Genomic DNA, 18,492 nt, shown 5'->3' with positions numbered 1-18,492 from the left:
GAAGCAATACTCTCAAATAGTGAGAGGCCCCATTCTGTATGACAAATTGGATGTAATTTAAAACCATGCACATGTTAGGATGAACCTCAGGCCCATGTACCTCCTCCTCTCAAAAGAAAGAAAAAAATGATTATATTAGAGCTTGGAGAGCTCTGGTTATTTAGTTAGGAACAAGGAATCTGTATACTTCCAGATGTTTATTGGATTCCAAATCCCATCAGTCTCAGGCAACATGGCCAAAGATGTTCAGAGTTATAAACTTTGGCGTTAGGAAGCCAAAATGAAATTATGATTTCATATACTGGTTTCTTCATTAACTAGATTTTCAGAGGTGAGTAATGTGTGTGGCCTTCCAGATGTTGACCTGCAGATCCCATAATCTTTCTTTACAGGCTATGCTGAGGGGGTTAATGGGAGTTGCCATTTAACATTTGAAGGGCTTTGTCTTCACCAGGCATAAGTGGGAACTATGGTTAATTTAATGTGGAAAGCAAAAGTTTTCATTTTTCTGTTGCTGGTTTTGTCTTTTTTCCCTCTTAGCCTAACCACTTGGTTTCTAGCCTAAAGATTTAAGTTCTGGATAATAGCAACTGAGCCATTTCTGCTTTGTGGAGCAATCCATACAAAATGAACTGTAGGGAACATCATTGAGACTGAAAGTTTAAAATGAGCTAACTCACTGTAACATATTGGTGCTGGAGGAAAAGTTTAATAACAAAAAATTGTGGTGACTATAAACCAAAAAGAGTAACTCTTAATTGTTGGTGAATATTCTGCATGGGAAGAGTGAGAACAAAGTTATTCCTAGGTGAAACTAAACCTCATTTCCTTTCTTACTTCCTGCAGGGTTGAATTGTGTGTCCCTCCCTCCCCAGACATGGCTATTTAATAGCTAGTGGAGATCATGGATCAGTGGAACAAGGTTTGGCTGTGTCTGTATAGCTGGATGCACAACATCAAAGGTATCCCACAGGACTTCCCAGATGTCCTCCTGAGGTTTGACAGGATGATGTTGCAAGTGTGTGTCCACCTATGGGGTGATGGGGTGTTTATGGGGCCTGCTTTTTGGGGGAGGGTCATTGCATGAAGGTAGTGTTGTATTGTTCCTTCAGCAACAACCAAATAAGACATCTGACACAAGCAGGATGCCAGCCACTCTCTTCTTCAATGTGGAACTGAAAGAGAAGGGAAGAGAGGGAGTATGAGCTCAAGCCTTCACCATAGTTCCTGATACAGCAAGAAAACTAAACCAACTATAGATAGGTACCAATGGTTGAAAGACATCTTGGAGGTAAACTAATCCTAGTCCTCAACTGGGTGCTAGCCTGGCAGTGCAGAACAGTACTAGTCCTACTCTCTGGAGCAACAAAGGATACATATTTTTCTTCTTTTCTGTAAAAGCCATTCAGATACTAGTACACTGCTATCATTTTTTCTCTTATTTTTCTATTTGCCAAGATAAACATATAAATTCTTTTCAACTACTGTATATACAGGATATTAAAGCAGTTGTATACATCCAGACTATTTGTGAAACTTGGTGAGGACACGAGAGTGAGTCTTCTCAGCAGCTGCTCCCACCCTCTGGAACTCCCTTTTGGGGGAAGCTAAACTGGCTCTCGCCTTGTTTTCCTTTCACTGGCAAGTAAAAAATGTTTTTATTCAGGGAGGCTTTTTAAAATCATGACAGAGTATCTTTTATATGATATGTGTTTTAATTATGTTTTTAACTTTTGTATGTTTTTAATGTTAATTTTATACTGTTTTAACTGGATTATATTAATTTTTTTAATTGTAAAGTTTTAAAAGTGTTTTTATCTTGTAAGCTGACTTTACAAAATAAATAAAGTAAATAAATAATTGTATGTTTTTAAAAATGTTTCTCCTACCCAATCCACAGAATAAGCAAAATCTTCTTGCAGCACTGAAGGATTGTAAAAGTTGTCCAAAATACTAAGCAAGCACCGGCGGTCCCAGTGGTCAGTTACACGACCTCCATATACCACTTCTCCAGTCAAATAATGCAGTGCTGCCCAAGGAATCTCGCTTTGCTTCTCCAGAAGCATTTCCAGTATGTGGATGGAAATCTTGGGAAGAAAGAGTTATGAGAGTTCTTTTTCATGAAAGCACAGGCAGGAATCTAGAAAGCCATGCAGCTAGCTCACTATGCCTAACAGGATTTTGGATTTTTGTCTCTTAAACAGCAATTCTATCTCATAAACTACTTTGGAAACTTAGGGATATTCAAAAGCAATTAATAAAATAAAAAAAGGGATGCTACTTGAGAGGGGGGAAAGTCAACATTATACTAGGCATCCTTATGCCTAAAATGTTGGGGGGTTTTTAAATACCAAACTACATTAAGTATTTTTACACAGATTTGTTTACTTGTTATCTAGATTTGTATACCATAAATGTGTCCCTAGTAGAAAGGCAGATGACCTTCACAGAATGGACAAATTGCTTACCTGTACCTGATGCTCTTCAAGTGGTCATCTGTGCATTCGCATATATGAGTCTCAGAACTCTACAGTGCCACTGTTAGGAATCTTCAAACTAGCATAGATTTTGGCAGTCTCTCCTTAATACACATGCTCCAGAAGCCATTTTCTCAGTTCCAGCTCATCTGGCACAGTGGAAGCAGTCAAAACTCCTACCAGGTGCACAAATGAGGGAAGAAGGGTAGATTGAGTGAAAGCACAGATGACCACTCAAAGAACATCAGTTACAGGTATACAACTTGTTGTCCTTATTTGTGGTCTCTGTGCATCACGCATATGGGTGCTGATTAGCAAACTCATGCACCTGAGGAAGTGGGAGGCACATCAATTGAAGATGGAAGATAGGACAGCCCTGCCAGTGGTGCATCATCTTTAGCCCTCATGTCCAGGCAGTAATGTTGGATGAATGTTGAAAGTCAGGCTATGTTGTGATCCAACACAGATCTGGTAGAGGGATGTCACTCACAAAAAGTTGAGGACATAGTCATGGCTCCTTATGTTGTCACCCATGAGTGAGTTCACGAATTTTTAGGAGTGCAGATAACATGAATGACTCATTTGGCAAGAGTTTGCAGAGAGATTTGCTGATCCTTTTTGGAACCAGAGAATCAAAGAAATAAGCAAGGTGAGTTACAAAAGGCCTTAGAGTAGGATACAGTGAAAGATAAGGCTGTAGACTGAAATAATTGCCAAGTTTACCTTGAGAGAGGAGAACTGGAGCCTTCTGTCCAGATGTAGCAACAGAAATAAAAACACATGAAACAAGAAACAACAATGCGATTTTAGGCTGCATCAATAGAAGTATAATGTCTAGATCAATGGAAGTAATAGTGCCACTGTATTCTGCTCTGGTCAGGCCCCACCTGGAATACTGTGTCCAGTTCTGGGCACCACAGTTTAGAAAGGATGTTGAGAAACTGGAGCATGTCCAAAGGAGGGCGACTAAAATGGTGAAAGGTCTGGAAACCATGCCCTATGAGGAACGACTTGGGGATCTGGGGATATTTAGCCTGGAGAAGAGAAGGTTAAGAGGTGATATGACAGCCCTATTTAAATATTTGAATGGATGTCATATTGAGGAGGGAGCAAGCTTGTTTTCTGCTGCTCCAGAGAACAGGACCTGGAGCAATGGATGCAAGCTACAGGAAAAGAGATTCCACCTCAACATGAGGAGGAACTTCCTGACAGTAAGGGCTGTTCCACAGTGGAACACACTCCCTCGGAGTGTAGTAGAGTCTCCTTCCTTAGAGGTCTTTAAACAGAGGCTGGATGGCCATCTGTTGGGTATGCTTTGATTGAGATTTCCTGCATGGCAGGGAGTTGGACTGGATGGCCCTTGTGGTCTCTTCCAACTCTATTATTCTATGATTCTATATGGGATAAAGTTTTGTTCCACATGACATAAACAATGTAGGCCAACCATTTGTGCTATAAAAGCTGCACACAGAGGGCTTTCTAGCCCCAAGCAGGATGGTATATATTTTCCCTAACAGGGATGAAGATCTGTCCTCTATGCATCAAGTCCAGTTTGTGCACCTCAGAGTGAAGAATGATCCATTGTTCCTTACATTTTTTCCCCAAGAGGAATCTGTAGAATTTTAGGGAAAGTTCTACAGAAGAGATAGCCAGGCCTGTCTGGGCCACAATGAGGTTAGAAAGATGCAGTTAGCGTGATGTTTTAATGAACTTTGAGATTACTCCAGTCAACTGTGAGAATAGAGGAAACAAGAATAGAAATATTCCCAACCAACAGAAGAGAAACAAATCCCCTTCTGATTCCCTGCCTCTGCCTTCTCTGCTGTAGAAAATCCATTCATGACTCTCCAACAGCAGCCTACTCAATTGGCATGTCATAACTAAAGTAAACATCCCCAGATCCCCAAGTCATTCCTCATAGGGCATGGTTTCCAGACCTTTCACCATTTTAGTTGTGCTAAGTGAATTGCTATGAGCCAAATGCAATAAAACAAAAACAAGCTTCATTTATATACCGCTTCATACCGCCTAAGCAGTGTCTAAGCGGTTTACAACTGTAAGCTAATTTGCCCCCAACAATCTGGGTACTCATTTTAGCGACCTCGGAAGGATGCAAGCCTGAGTTGAGCTTGAGCCCTTTTGCTGGTCTTGAACTCACAACCTTATGGTTTTGAGTGAGTGGCTGCAGTACAGGCATTTAAGCACTGCGCCACCAGTAAAAGTACCAGTGCCACAGATGGAGTCTTATGGATGCCAGTGTGTGAGATTTCGTGCACCTCCTTGTTGACATACCACACTACTGTGTTGTTGTTGGACTCTACTTGAACTATCTGTCCTCACAGGAGAGAGGGAAAGGTATTGCATATGATGGACATTATACTGAAGATGGACATCAGTTCCAGAGCATTGATATGGAGAGTTCTTTCAGTGGGGAACCAATGTCCCTGGTCCTCATAGCTGCAGCAATGTCCTCCCTATCCTATGAACAAAGGATCATAGGGGATAGTAAATATGAATTGGGGTGAAAGGGAGGCCATCTATTAATGAATATCTATTATTGTTGGTATCAAGAAGACGCCTGGAAGATCCCTCGGATTCAGTACAGTGTTCGACCTTCAATCTCAGTTTAGATTGGTCAACCTACTCTCAGAGACCGATTGCGGAGGAGACAAGATGGTAGCTGAAGGAAGCACTGATGGTTTTAAGGCTTGCTCATATAAGAGTGCCGTTAACCTTGACTCCTGATTTTTACATGCCTGAGGTATAAAGGCCTTGCAATGGACACAGGTATTTATGTTGTTTTCTGCTCCTAAACAAAGGAGACAACAGGAGTGACCATCTCAACCGGGAAGTTTCGCCCCACATTCATTACACCTCTTGAATGAGGTTGAAAGAGTCAACATAAACACATCGTCATCAAAAACAATCTGAGTTGACACCAACATTGTCTCTCAATAAGAGGAGAAAACAGTAGCATAACCAGTAAAACAGTAAGTCAGAAAGCCAACACAATCCAAACCAAAAGCGAAAGCCAGAGACAAAGTTCCTTGATGCTGATAACATGGTGGATGAAAAGGAACTGAGGTAAATGAGGAGGAAGGAGGTGGGCAGAGGTACAGCAAAAATCTGCCTGGCAATTCCAGAAGGTTTGGAATATGCTCTGTGCAGACGCAGGAATACCCAATTGTGTGATTCACAGAGACCACAATGAACAAGGAAATTTTCATGTTTCAATGCTTATGGCCATGAGGACATAAATCTTGGAGTTCAAATACCTCTGTGTGTACTCCTCCTTCCTAAATAACTTTCTCTAATTCTTCCATTTCTTTGATACTGACTGCAAAGAAGGAAAAAAGAACGAACTATCCAAGAAGTTTCACTATCATGCTACTGCTGAGTCAGATGGAGAACAGAGAAAATGGCTGCCAGAGTGTGCACATTAAGGAGGGAGGGTGGAACTACTGCCAAAATCTGTGGTAACTAGAGAGCTCTGAACTGTGACTTTGCACAGAACCGATTACCATATGTGTGATGCAGAGAGACAACAAAGAAAAACCAGTGAAGTTCAGTCTAGGTTAAATTTATACAGGTTTTTATCTTTTCCTACCATTATCCTCTAAAATCCTAACTACCTTTAATTAATGTACCATTGTAGAAAGTAGCTTTGTTGCTTTGTCTTTCATAGCCAGGAAATAACACCTGCCTCAAGGGCACCTATGTATCACATAATCAGACATGGTTCCATATCTATGCCACTTTGGAATATCAGTGATCTGGACACTACAGGACACTATACCAAAAGAGTAATTATTTTAAAACCATGTAGCATTTTTACACTCTAAATGAAAACAAGTCCTGCTGACAGAAGCATTATCTTCCACTGGTTGAATGTAAAGGAGATTATCGTTGCCAGTTCTCTGTGTTTATTTCTCTCTACTCATTGCTCTAGAGCAGTGGTTCCCAAACTTTGGTCTCCCCAGTGTTTTGGATTTCATTTCCCAGAAGCCCTAGCCACCTTGGTCAACACTCAAGAATTCTGGGAGAAGAAGTCCAATACATCTGGAGTACCAATTTGAGAACCACACTCTAGCTAGACCCTTCAGAAGAGTGGGGGGAGATGGTCCTGGTGTTGCAGAGGTAGGGAGAATCAGCAAATATTGCCTTCTTCTCATTTCTGCCACTGAGAGTATTCTATGTGGAATTTGGCTTAAAATACTCCTGTGTGTGGAATAAATACTTGAGTTTCACTCCCTTGGTTATGATATGAGCTATTGTAATTTGTAATCATAATTCTATTCAACTATTTTTCTTACCTCCAAATCTGAAGAGCTAAAATCATATGGAATATTCCAGCCCAAAGCTCCATATTTCTTTCTCTCATGGACTACAGCATTGAAGAAACATAGACTAAAGAGCAACGTTTTCCATGATGGCCCACAGTTAATCTTATTGAATATGGCTTCTGTTACCAATCCAGTACCACCCAATCCAAATGTCTGAAGTAATGTTCCTTTTAATCCTTGAGGAGCCTCAATAACTATCTTTAGATAATAAAAAGACAATTCAAGAATGAAAAAAAAAAACCTTAATCAAAATGGATACTTACTGAATTATATGATCCTGAATAAATTTCATTAAATTAAAAGTCATTGAAACCAATGAGTCTTTCCTGGACCTAGATGCAATTTTTATTATTTGAATTATTTTTATGATATCTATCTCAGAAGCACAAGACACTTTATGTACACAGTCTCTAGCATATGGTAAGGACAAGTTGCTTACATGTAATGGTAATTCCTCATGTGACCATCTATGCATTCACCTATATTGATCTGCACTTAGATTGAATTCTCAAACCATTCTATTATTTTTAATTGATAGTTTTATAATGCTACACTACTAAACAGATCAGCAAACAATACATCTAGGATCTATTATACTAGCATATGCAAATTTAGTGATCCAGCACACATAAACAGATGAAATAAATCAGTTCTGAGAAAGAGATTAATTAGCTTAAAAGGGAGAGAGAGAGAGACAGACAGACAGACAGAGAGAATCATCCTACTTATGGTAAGAAATAAATTGTTGTTTGTGTTAACATATTCGACCACCATACAGACCACCATACAACAAAATCTAAATCCACAAAATAGTGATACCATTCGCCAACCTAAATGCACAAAATACACCATACAGGCTTTCAAAGCTCCACCGGCTTCTTCATCAAGCAAAAAATGTTAAAAATCATACAAGAGAAGAAAAGCTATGATGTTGAGAGTCACAGGCCTACATTTTGTGTCAGATGATGTTTATGTTGTAATTCATTTATTTTGGAGGGATCAGCAAATGAGGTTTACATTTTACTGATCTTTTTCTTAGTCCCCACATGGCCAAGAAGGGGAGTGACCTTTGCTTCCATTGAGTGTATTGCAAATACATTGTTCTGGCAACTGAACAGATGTCTGCATACATCAGACATGGGCAAAGTCCATTTTTGTGGCCTCCACAGATCAATTGTTTTGCTCCAAAATGCCCTCTAGGAGGCGTGGAATTGAAATTGGTTTCATGCACAAGGCTAGAAATTTTTCCTTCAGAAAGAGCAAGTGGACATTCCAGTTGAAGGTGCTGTAAGTAATGGTTGCTAAAGAATTTATCAGCAAGTTGATAGTTATCTCCTCTGGGTACACACAAAACTGTAGGATGAGGGTGGCTTCCACTAAAAAGCCGAGCTTTAGAATAGTTCCAAAGAAGTTTTTGCACAGTCACAAATCCCATATGGATAATGCACTGTAAAGGATTACCCCTTTCCTACTTGACTTAACTGTGGCGGGATACAAACCGCCATATAGTACGTCTTCTATATGTACTAGGGTTAGGAAGGGGCGGTGCTTCCGCACCCCCCTAACCCTAGTACGTATAGAATACGTACAACATGGCGGCGCCCCTTCCACATGGGGGCCGCCATGTTTACGTACTGGACACATAGCGTCCAGACGTGTCGCGGCGCCTATGATGTCGCGAATGCGCCAGCAGCACCTCGCGACATCATAAAGGTGCCGCAAAAAGAAGCTCCGAAATGGAGCTTCTTTTTTGCTCCGCGCGGGAGCCGTGCAGTTTGGCTGCTGCAGCTCCCACGCGGAGCAAACGGCGCCGGCGGGAGACCGCCGCAAAGCGGCGGTCTGTATCCCACCTAAATTATTCACCCTAAAAACATTTCAGTTATTCCTCTGGTTATAAAGATTATTTGAAGATTTACCTTTAGGCTCTTTCTCAAGATGGATACAGGAATAGAATTATCTGGTGTTGAACTTAACCATAGTCTAAATTCTGGATCAATGTCTGTGTGTGCTTGGTCTAACCTGTGAATAAAACAAGATCTGTAACATTACCATAAAAAGGGGGGGGATGCAGTATTGCACAGCACAAGGTTCACTGCTATTTAATCAATAATTCTTCTGGTTAAGATCACAGAAAGTAGTGTAAGATCAAATGTATCATCTCATCCTACATCATGTACAAAAGTTATGATAGTTTTCAAAGACTAGGATATCCCATCATCTGCTGAAATACAAACAACTCATCTCCTTTCTAGTGTGGCTTTGTCTCACCAACCTGTAAAGGATACGAGCCTCCGAAATTAAAATAGACTTACGAATCAAAAATTGTGCAGAGTCTAGGCATAAATGAAGCAGCAAGATGACAATTCTGGAGAAATGCCCACTGTCCTTTCAATATCTGTGATTTGTATACCAGTTCTTCAGCTTTGCTCCCTTGACCACGTCCCAGAGAAATCATTTTCACATGTTGTGTATTTCCTTTGATTTCCTGAGCAAGGCGCAGAAGAACAGCTGCAATGTCTACTCCTGTGTAATGTATAATAGTACTAGTTTATTACTACATCCAGAAATCTCCTTTAAATGTTTATGGAAATATGCCACCCTAACATATCATGCTAATAAAATGATTTGGAAATAATATTTCAGATAATAATGTTACTTTATAAAATGAACAGACACTTAACATAATTTGTAATTATTTAAAATGATCAGATGGAGGAGGACATGTGGCTCTTTCATTTTTAATAGCAATTAAAGAGTCCATTCCACATCCAAGATAGGATTCTGCATCAATGCAGGCAATACAATGTCCTGATTATTGTGGAATGATGACATTATTTTAAACAAGAATGTGCTTGATACCTTCAAGGAATGAGGCTAGAGAAATACTCTCCAGGCTGTTAGTTTGAGAGTGTTCAAGTCTAGATGCCTCACTACCGCCCGAGCGTTGTCAGAAGATCTGAACAATTTAGCAGCTTTATGTAAGTGCCTTGGGACAGATGTAGGAATGGAGCCTCTGGGCCGCCACGGCACCACACCTGGTCTTTTTGAATCATGGCAAGAACTCTGGTGATGAGGGGAAAAGGCAGAAAAGCATACATGATGATCCATCCCCAATGAAACAGGAATGCATCACAATGAGAGCCCTTCCTCAACAGAGTTACAGAGTAGTAAGTCTGATACTGTGTGTTCCTGACTGAAGTGAACAGGTCCACCTCCGGAATGGACCAGTACTGGTTTTGTCTTTAGGCTTTTTAGGCCCCATTCACATTACAAAAATAACCTGGTGTGAAATTGGGTTATTTCCGTGGCACACACTTGCCCTGATTGCACTTAGTACAGTTTTTTTTTGAGGGGGGGGGGATTACGAAAAAAAACACTTACCAAAAACATTTGATACTGGTTTTTTCCCTCTATCTTTTTTAAAGAGCTAAAACAATCCTCATCTTCAGTAATGTAAGCCACCAAATTGATTCAGATCACACTGCATAATTCCCAGAAATGGAGACACCTCGATTTTAAACCAAAACGGTGGCAAGTGTGAATGGGAACAGAATTAAAATCCATGGAAAGATTTGGAAATGGAAAATGTAGTGGGAACATCAATCTGGTATTGCATCACCGCAGAGATCCTCTTCTCCTCGGGACAACAATGTACAGTGTGCCCACGTCATACGTGGATGCATTATATGCGGCTTTCAGCATAGCTGAAAGCTGTGATGGAAGAAGTGGCGCCGTGCGACGGATGAAGCAGCACTGTGCAATGGAAGAAGCAGTGCCGCGTGACAGAAGGAGTAATGGTGCACGCACTCATGGCATGTGCACCACCATGCCGCCGCAAGCACGAGCCCCATTACTTCTAATGGGGCTCAAGCATACGCGGAATTTCTTTTACACAGGGAGGGCCCAGAACGGATCCCCCGCATAAGAGAAGGGACCACTGTAAATGTGAATGTTGCCTTACATTTGACGGGAATCATGACTGACTCCTCCACTTGACTCTTCTTTGCTGACTGTACCAAACAAAGAATCAATGCAGCACTTAAAGATGATACTGATAAATGTTTGCAGTTCACAAGGCCACTTTCAGGGCATTTTCTTATGGAAGAGCTTTTAGCCCTGAGTTTCTGTTAAATCTGACTTGTGGAGTAAAAGGTCTGCAATGAGAGCAGGCACCAACTATGTGTTCTTCTCTCAAGCAGAGAAGACTCTCAGAGTGGCTGTCTTTCTCAGGGATGGTGGTTCTGCAGCAGCAACCCACCCCACACCCAGAACACTCTGCCCAAGTGGATTGTACAATGGAAGCACTTCTCATCAGAGAAGCAAGAGTGGGTGGATTCCAAATATGTATGGGCCCCTATCCTGGTGCAGAAAATTCATGGATGCTATCCTGATAAGCCAGTCCTAAGCTAATGCTGTGTTATATATTTAGTAATAAATCTATACTGTATTGATGTCAGGATCATGATGCAGACATGATCCTACCATGCTTAATTATGGTGCTTGGGCATATGTGTGTTAACCTGTGATGATGCATTATTCTTGATGCTGGGAAAAGTAATTATTGTGCATCAGTAGTTGCGTGGGATAATAAGCAGATGTGTGGGATGAGATATAAGATGTAAATTACCAGGTTTGTTCTTATGGGAAGCTGTAGCTTGGTAGTGATGGTGGTGGAAAGGAGTGATACCTGGGAAACAGTATGTTTTGAGTGGATGACAAATGGGATGAAGGCTTTTGTAATGGGTGAATTGTTTGAAATTGAAGTATACTATGTAACTGGGGGGGGGGGGGAATCTTCAGTCCTGACAACAACTATGTACTGTGATCTACTCTACTTAGTGAACAAAGCTTTTCTGAATCTACTGAAGGCTTGTATTCCTGGAGTGCAGTTAGCCTGTACATTACAATACCCACACAATACTTACCATGAGTATGGATGAGAATTATTGGAGTTGTGGAATCAGATTCTTCGTATACTGATTTCAAATTAATTACTCCAGTCCAGATATATCTGGATCCTAACTTCTCAATTACAAATTCTCGTACTGCACTGTTTAAGCTTTCTAATCGAAGGACTTTTATCTAGAAAAAAAATTAATGAAGATTTAACTGGAAACAAAGAGCCCAGTAATACCTTGAAAACAATATTTTTATTTGCCATAAATCTTTGGAGGTACAGCCTATTTCATTAGATGCAGGGATTGTTGCTTAGTTGGTGAATATTCTTGGATGGGAAGGGAATATGAGACAACTGAAATGCAAAATGTACAAACATTTATTACAGTATTACCTTCCCTCTTCAAACAACAGAAAATAAATTTGTTCCTTTATGTACATGCAATTGCCATTCATATATTGGACATATTGCCTTCTTGTCTATTTTCCATGCCCCAACACTGCAATCCCTCAACCTTTCTCCCATGATCTTTTTCTCCTAATCACTCACAATCTTTGCCATCATCCTGTACAACTAAACACAAAACTTCAAGTAAGTTTTGATTAAGGCAGGCTACAGTAATACGATTATTTCTTGTGTTTTGAACCATACATTGTAAAATTGCATTGGTCATTGATGTCATTACCACACTGCTAACTCATGTTTAGACTGTGGTCTAATAAAAATCTTAAAACACTTCCCATACACACCCATCTATCCTGTGTTTGTGCATCTTGATTTTCAAAGGAAATGAAAAAATTGACATTTTCCTCTTTTGTTATTCTTTGTGGCCTTGTTCCCACTCAAGATTATAGAACAATGTTTCACTCTTTTATCCCTCCCAGTTTAGTATCATCTGCAAATCTGATGATGGACATGATCCAGCCAAGTTAAATATGGCTCTGTACAGACCGGCCTTAAAGGCTGGCCTGGGGGCGGAGTCAGAACATAGCATCTTCAGGGTGGTGTGATGCTGTGTGGCACGCCACACAGTGCACGGCATCACAGCACTCCTCTAGCATTACATCCACACAACACAGGAGTGCTGTAAAGCTGTGCCGCCACAGCTATGTTGCCCTGGAAAGGCTGGATCAGGGCCGTGGCTGCAGCCCTGATGTGTACAATCCCTATGTTTAACTTTCACTTAGTTCAGTGGTAAGATAAACATACAGTTAATTCTCCCTGATTTAAATTTTTAAAAAAATCTATGAAATTATTAACATTAAAATTAAAAGTAGCACAATCTTCATTGCTATGACTGAGCAAGAGCAATTCATGCTCACAAAAGGATTAAAAATCTCCGCAGCAAGAGACTGGTTCCAGATTCTGTCAAATTTAAAGTACCTCAATTCAAATTAACAAACTTTCAATGACACAGACACACTATTATGACACAACAGACACAATAAATATGACAACACTGCAATCCTAACTCATATATGTGCTAGTTGTACCATTGTTAGGATTAGGCATAAGTCTTGCCATCAGAACCTTGTTCTGCTATGTAATCTTAGAAATTACTGGCAGAGCAATCTTGCAGCAGAACTACTCTATGTAAAATCTGTTGGCAGAAGAATCCAAAAAGCAGAGAAGGGATAGGATAAGGGAGAAGCAGAGTTAAGCATCCTATATTCCAAGGAAACAGACACAATGCAGGCAGAAAGTTTGACCTGAATGAAGGCAGACCTAAGTAATTTCCTTCATATCTAGGCTGAGTGGGATTTGGATTCAGCATAATTTCAGTTAGTCTAGTGTCAATTCAGTTGCTTCCTGGTAATTTAGGATTATGCTCTAAATGAAGATCAGATCTGCAAATAAATCCATGCCCAGCTTGTTTCTGGTACTGTTGGAACACATAACATACAATCATTTTGAGAATGAAACTGCTTCTTTTAGGCATAAATGTAATTTTTAAAGCTCATTTTTTACTCTACTGTTTTAGGAAAAATATGTCTTTTTATATGTGTGTCAGGATGGGGGTGTAAATGAGGGGTGGGCTAATTTAAAGGCACAACAGGTTGGTGGGTGATTACCTAGGTCTGGCCATCTTGGTGTGTGCTGCCATTTTTTTTAATGTCCGGTGCATATTGGAGTAGCAGGGCTTCTGAAATGGAGGCAAAAATCATGGCATATAGGAATGTGATGATAATTTGTTGCAGCTAAATATATGGATTTTTATATTCTGGCCCCTTTAAATTTCTCTTTATGAGCTGACAAATTTGCCACCTGCTAGCCCAGATGTGAGAATTTTCAGATGGTTCATGTGCAAATGAAGCAACAGAGTGGGCATTTTGTTTGAAATTCAAAGTTCTGAATGTTTTAATTGCTTTATTGCTTAAGTATTTTACATAGGTTGAGTAATTAAACATCAGGGATGTACTTCATTCTGTTTCTATAAATAAACAGCAACAAGATCTGTTTGGTAAATCTTGCAGAGTTCTTACATTGTACTTAAATGGATTTACTTGTGAGTAGAAACAGGTACAGTCGGCCCTTCTTATACACAGATTTTTTATACACGGATTCAAGCATACATGGTTTGAAAATGTTCCAAAAAAGTATAAATTTACCTTGATTTTCCATTTTTTAAATAAGGAATACCATTTTGCTATGTCATTATATTTAATGGGACTTAAGCATACACGGATTTTGTTATACACGGGGGATCTTGGAACCAAACCTCAGTGTATAACAAGGGTCCGCTGTATAAGAAATAAAGTAGGAGAGTAACTGATAGAATTTTGTAAGTCCAATAATCTATTCATTGCAAATTCCTGCTTCATACAACCAGAGAGAAGATTATACACATGGACATCACCTGATGTTCAATATAAAATCAGATAGACTACATAATTGGTAACAGAAGGCGGAGAAGTTCTATTCTTGAAGCCAAAACGAGACCAGGTGCTGATTGTGGCACTAATCATGAACTACTAATATCAAAAATTGGAGTAAAATGGAAGAAAATAGCTGTTATATCAAAATATGTTTTGAACAATATCTTACCAGAATTCACCAACAATGTAAGAAATAGATTTGCACTATTAAGCATACTCAACCGAGAATCTGAAGAACTATGAGAAGAATCCAAGAACATAATTAAGGAAGAATGCTGAAAGACACTAACAGTGGCCAAAAAAAAGATGCTAGCCACAGATGCTGGCAAAACGTCAGGAATAACCTTTTCCAGAACACAGCCACATTCCTGAAAACCCCACAAAAAATGAAAAGATTTTGGATGGCAAATGGCAAGAAGAACCTGGAGATACCCAAATATGACCTGGAGACACCCAAACATCACCACTCATGAGAACATGCGGCCGCCACCAGGAAGCCAGACAGGCAAGGAGTGAGCAGCGATAAGGACATGGGGATGCTCAGGTATCAATAATGGGGGGAGAAGGACAAGAGGGAAAGAAGAGAGGAGAGGAAACAACTCAGTAAAGATTCACTGGATGCACAAAAGACAGACCAACAGCTACTGGGCAACAGTAGTGGCAGGTATTTAAGTTATGCTAGCTTTTATCACTGTTAAACCCTTCACGTGACAGCTGATATTGCCATTTTGATGGAGAAGATGATGCACAAGTAGGATGTTTCCTGTTCACTAATTTACACTCACTACAGCCTGTTATACCAGCATGTTAGACAAACAGTATATGGGAATGATCCTCCATCCATATATCTTTACATGCATTTACCTTGCCTCTGCTGTTTTGTATTGAAAGGGAAGTATTTGTTAAGGTGTGAGGAAAGTGTGTGCATGTGTATATATCTGAGAGTGAGGATAGGAGGAAGTATGCAACTGTGTGTTTGGCTGCATGTGCATGTTTGGCTGTGTGTATACAATTCTTGGTATATCCCTCCCCAATGTAGAGCTGTTTACAAGATGATAACTTCTTTAGTGCAATGAGATGACTGTTAATACAGTACCAGACATTAAGATGGCGAGACCACACATTCCCAAACATAAGTACATTGTCTATAGTCCATGTAGATGATAGCTGTGAGGCACCATCACTATAGTATCAGCATCTGGTTGGATCTATGCTTGTTGATTGGAACTACTCTTGTAAGGTGCCTCCAACCAACTTTTTGGGATTTTGTTTTACTGTAGCTCATTTAGAAGGGCCCTCCTAAATGTAGCATTTTCAGGTGACTAGAAGAGTGACTATGGGAAGGAAGGAATGAGAAACTTTCGTTTTGTAGACCAGTGGCATATAGCTAAATCTGGAACCACACAATTCTATATGGTGCTTTACATAGTACAGAAATATAAATATGTTGAAATGCCTGGGAGCAGCTGAGAGTAAGAGGAGGTTTAAAAATTCCTTGGGAGCCAAGGTTGAAGCCCTTAATAGAATATGATATCCTGAACAAATTATTTTGTTGCGTCCACTAGTTTCTGATAATAATATCACTATTTTTAATATGGTCCTCTTTGATTTGTGATATTGGGTCTTCTTCAGTGTCACCAATAGTTAGTTATGAAAGGAAGGCCCTCTAGCTGCATTTAACCTTGACCAAAAATATCCTGTAGTAATAATTATAGGTTTATGTTAGGGTCGCCATGAATCAGAAATGACTTGAAGGCCCACAACAACAAGAACATTAAAGATGCTTTTTAAAAAACTTACCAAGATAAGTCTTCCAAATGAAGAAAGCTTATGCCAAGGAAAAATTAAAGGTGCCTTATCTTGATCATCTCTTAGCATTTCCAACTGGGACTCTGCAATTTATTTAGATAAAAAGTATAACTTTATTGAACATTTGAAACAAATTAAGCCATTATACCACAGAAATGTTACAACAAATCTCTAACTTTATATTCTTCAGTTTCTTCTGAAGGCAGCAGTAAGTAATTTCATCAGTTTTCTTCCCACTGTGAGAAAGTCTTCAAAAATCACACAATATTCCAAGACTATATGCAATTTCAGACTTCTTCTGTGCAAAATTTGCATATGGTTGCCTTGCACAGGCAGCAGGATTTTCTGCATGAAATATAATATTTCAATACAGAAATATTAATTCCTGTATAGAAAATGATGATTTCTGTACAGAAAAAGCTGTTTCATATGCAAATCAACCATGTTCAAATTTTACATAGAATCACCCACTACAACACTGGCCAGAAAATAGCGTTTTCTGTGCAGAAATTTATATTTTTGCATAGAAATATTATTTTGCATGCAGAAAAAGCTATTTTATATATAAATCAATCATATGTGAATTTTACACAGACTAACCCCCCCATTCATTACAGCATTTACAATAACAATACTTCAGGATTAAAAATGCCATTTTCTACACAGAAAATACTGCTTTCTGCACAAAACAAACTCATGTGAATTTTATGCAGAATAAAGTCTGAACTGCAAAGATTCCCATCAGTCCAGGATTCTTTTTGTCAGGGTTTCTCAAAACTAAAAAACAAAGTTTTTTGACAATTTTCTCCATTATAAGTTTCTCAGTGCCCTGGCTATGGAACTTCATTTGCCTCCCTCTCTTGATTGCCTCCCTCTCTTGAAAACATCAGCTGAGCTACCAAGCCTTTTTATTTCACCGTATTTTTGTTGTTGGCAGAAGTTCTGGCTCTCTCTATGTTTTATTTTTCTTCCTGCTCTTGAATGGAATAGACTTAAGAAATTTGAACTGTTTTACTTCAGTTGCTTGTAAGCCATTACTATGTTTCTGTATTTTGTTATTTCACAAGCAAAAAACAACAATACAGGGTTTTAAAAAAACCTAACCCCTTATTTGCCACATGTAAATATTAATAGAGGAACATTTTAAAAGTAAAAATGTGGTGATGAAGATGATGATAATGATGATGTTAAGGGAAGGTGTAGGCTTTTATATAACCCTTCAGGGTTAATATGAAGTCATGAACTGGGAGAAAGGATTGTGAAAGCTGTTGGGAAAGTTAGAAGATGTACTGTAGATAAGGGGAAATACAACATTTGAAATGCAGTAAGTGAAGATGAGTGAACTTACGCCAAGAGGATAAAGTATGTGAATATATATACCATGAAAAATACATGCATTCAATAAAATCCTAATTATATGTATGTGTGATGCCTAGCAGTGAGGCACATATGAAATAAATTTATAAGGAAGAGTAGGATTAAAAAGCATAAGTAAAGAATACGTTAAAGTGCAAACCATTTAGATTTAGGTAAGTAAGGCAGTATATTCTGTTTGCCCAATTACTTGTACAATGGGAGCTCAAGTAAAACATATTGATATGCCTGTCTATTGATTAGACAAATTGGAAGGTTAAAAGTCCAGGATTGTTCACTGATGTGTCATTAAAAGAACTGACTATAAGGAGCAAGATAGTTAGTACCACTTTGCCTACCCTGAAGCTGAAAGATGCTTTCCTAGTAGGTGTGAAATTTCTGCATTGCTGAGTTACTATGAGGTCCTGAAGTACCCTACTGCAAAGGGGATGTGGCAGATGTAGGTGCTAGAGAAGAACATTAGTTAAATGTTTTTAAAAGAGACAGAGGCAAAAGCATAGGAAAGTAAGGAGTTAGGTACTGTATTATTAAATAGTTGAATCTGGGGTTGCAACTTTTGGGGCTGTCTTGGTTCTCTGGGGATCTGCTTTGTAGGATTAGTGGTTTGCCTCCATTTATTTATAGATAATCAATAATGCATAAACAAATATAACTGGGTACCTTAAATAATAATAATAATAATAATAATAATAATAATAATAATAATAATAATAATA

At 39.1% G+C, this 18,492-nt stretch overlaps 1 protein-coding gene across 1 annotated transcript in view; it reads right to left on the bottom strand.

The window, feature by feature from the left end:
* The window catches only part of DNAH14 (dynein axonemal heavy chain 14), a 390,714-nt gene that overhangs the window by 14,891 nt on the left and 357,331 nt on the right, over positions 1-18,492 (bottom strand). Inside the window, 6 exon segments of the mRNA XM_042445585.1 lie at positions 1,890-2,087; positions 6,791-7,018; positions 8,737-8,839; positions 9,133-9,343; positions 11,746-11,902; positions 16,394-16,485. Of these exon segments, the coding sequence (XP_042301519.1) occupies positions 1,890-2,087; positions 6,791-7,018; positions 8,737-8,839; positions 9,133-9,343; positions 11,746-11,902; positions 16,394-16,485 (989 nt within the window).

The sequence above is a fragment of the Sceloporus undulatus genome, chromosome 1, assembly GCF_019175285.1.
Source record: "Sceloporus undulatus isolate JIND9_A2432 ecotype Alabama chromosome 1, SceUnd_v1.1, whole genome shotgun sequence".
Classification (NCBI taxonomy): Eukaryota; Metazoa; Chordata; class Lepidosauria; order Squamata; family Phrynosomatidae; genus Sceloporus; species Sceloporus undulatus.
The sequence above is the reverse complement of the archived record's forward strand: the minus strand, read 5'-3'. Positions and strand labels throughout refer to the sequence as shown.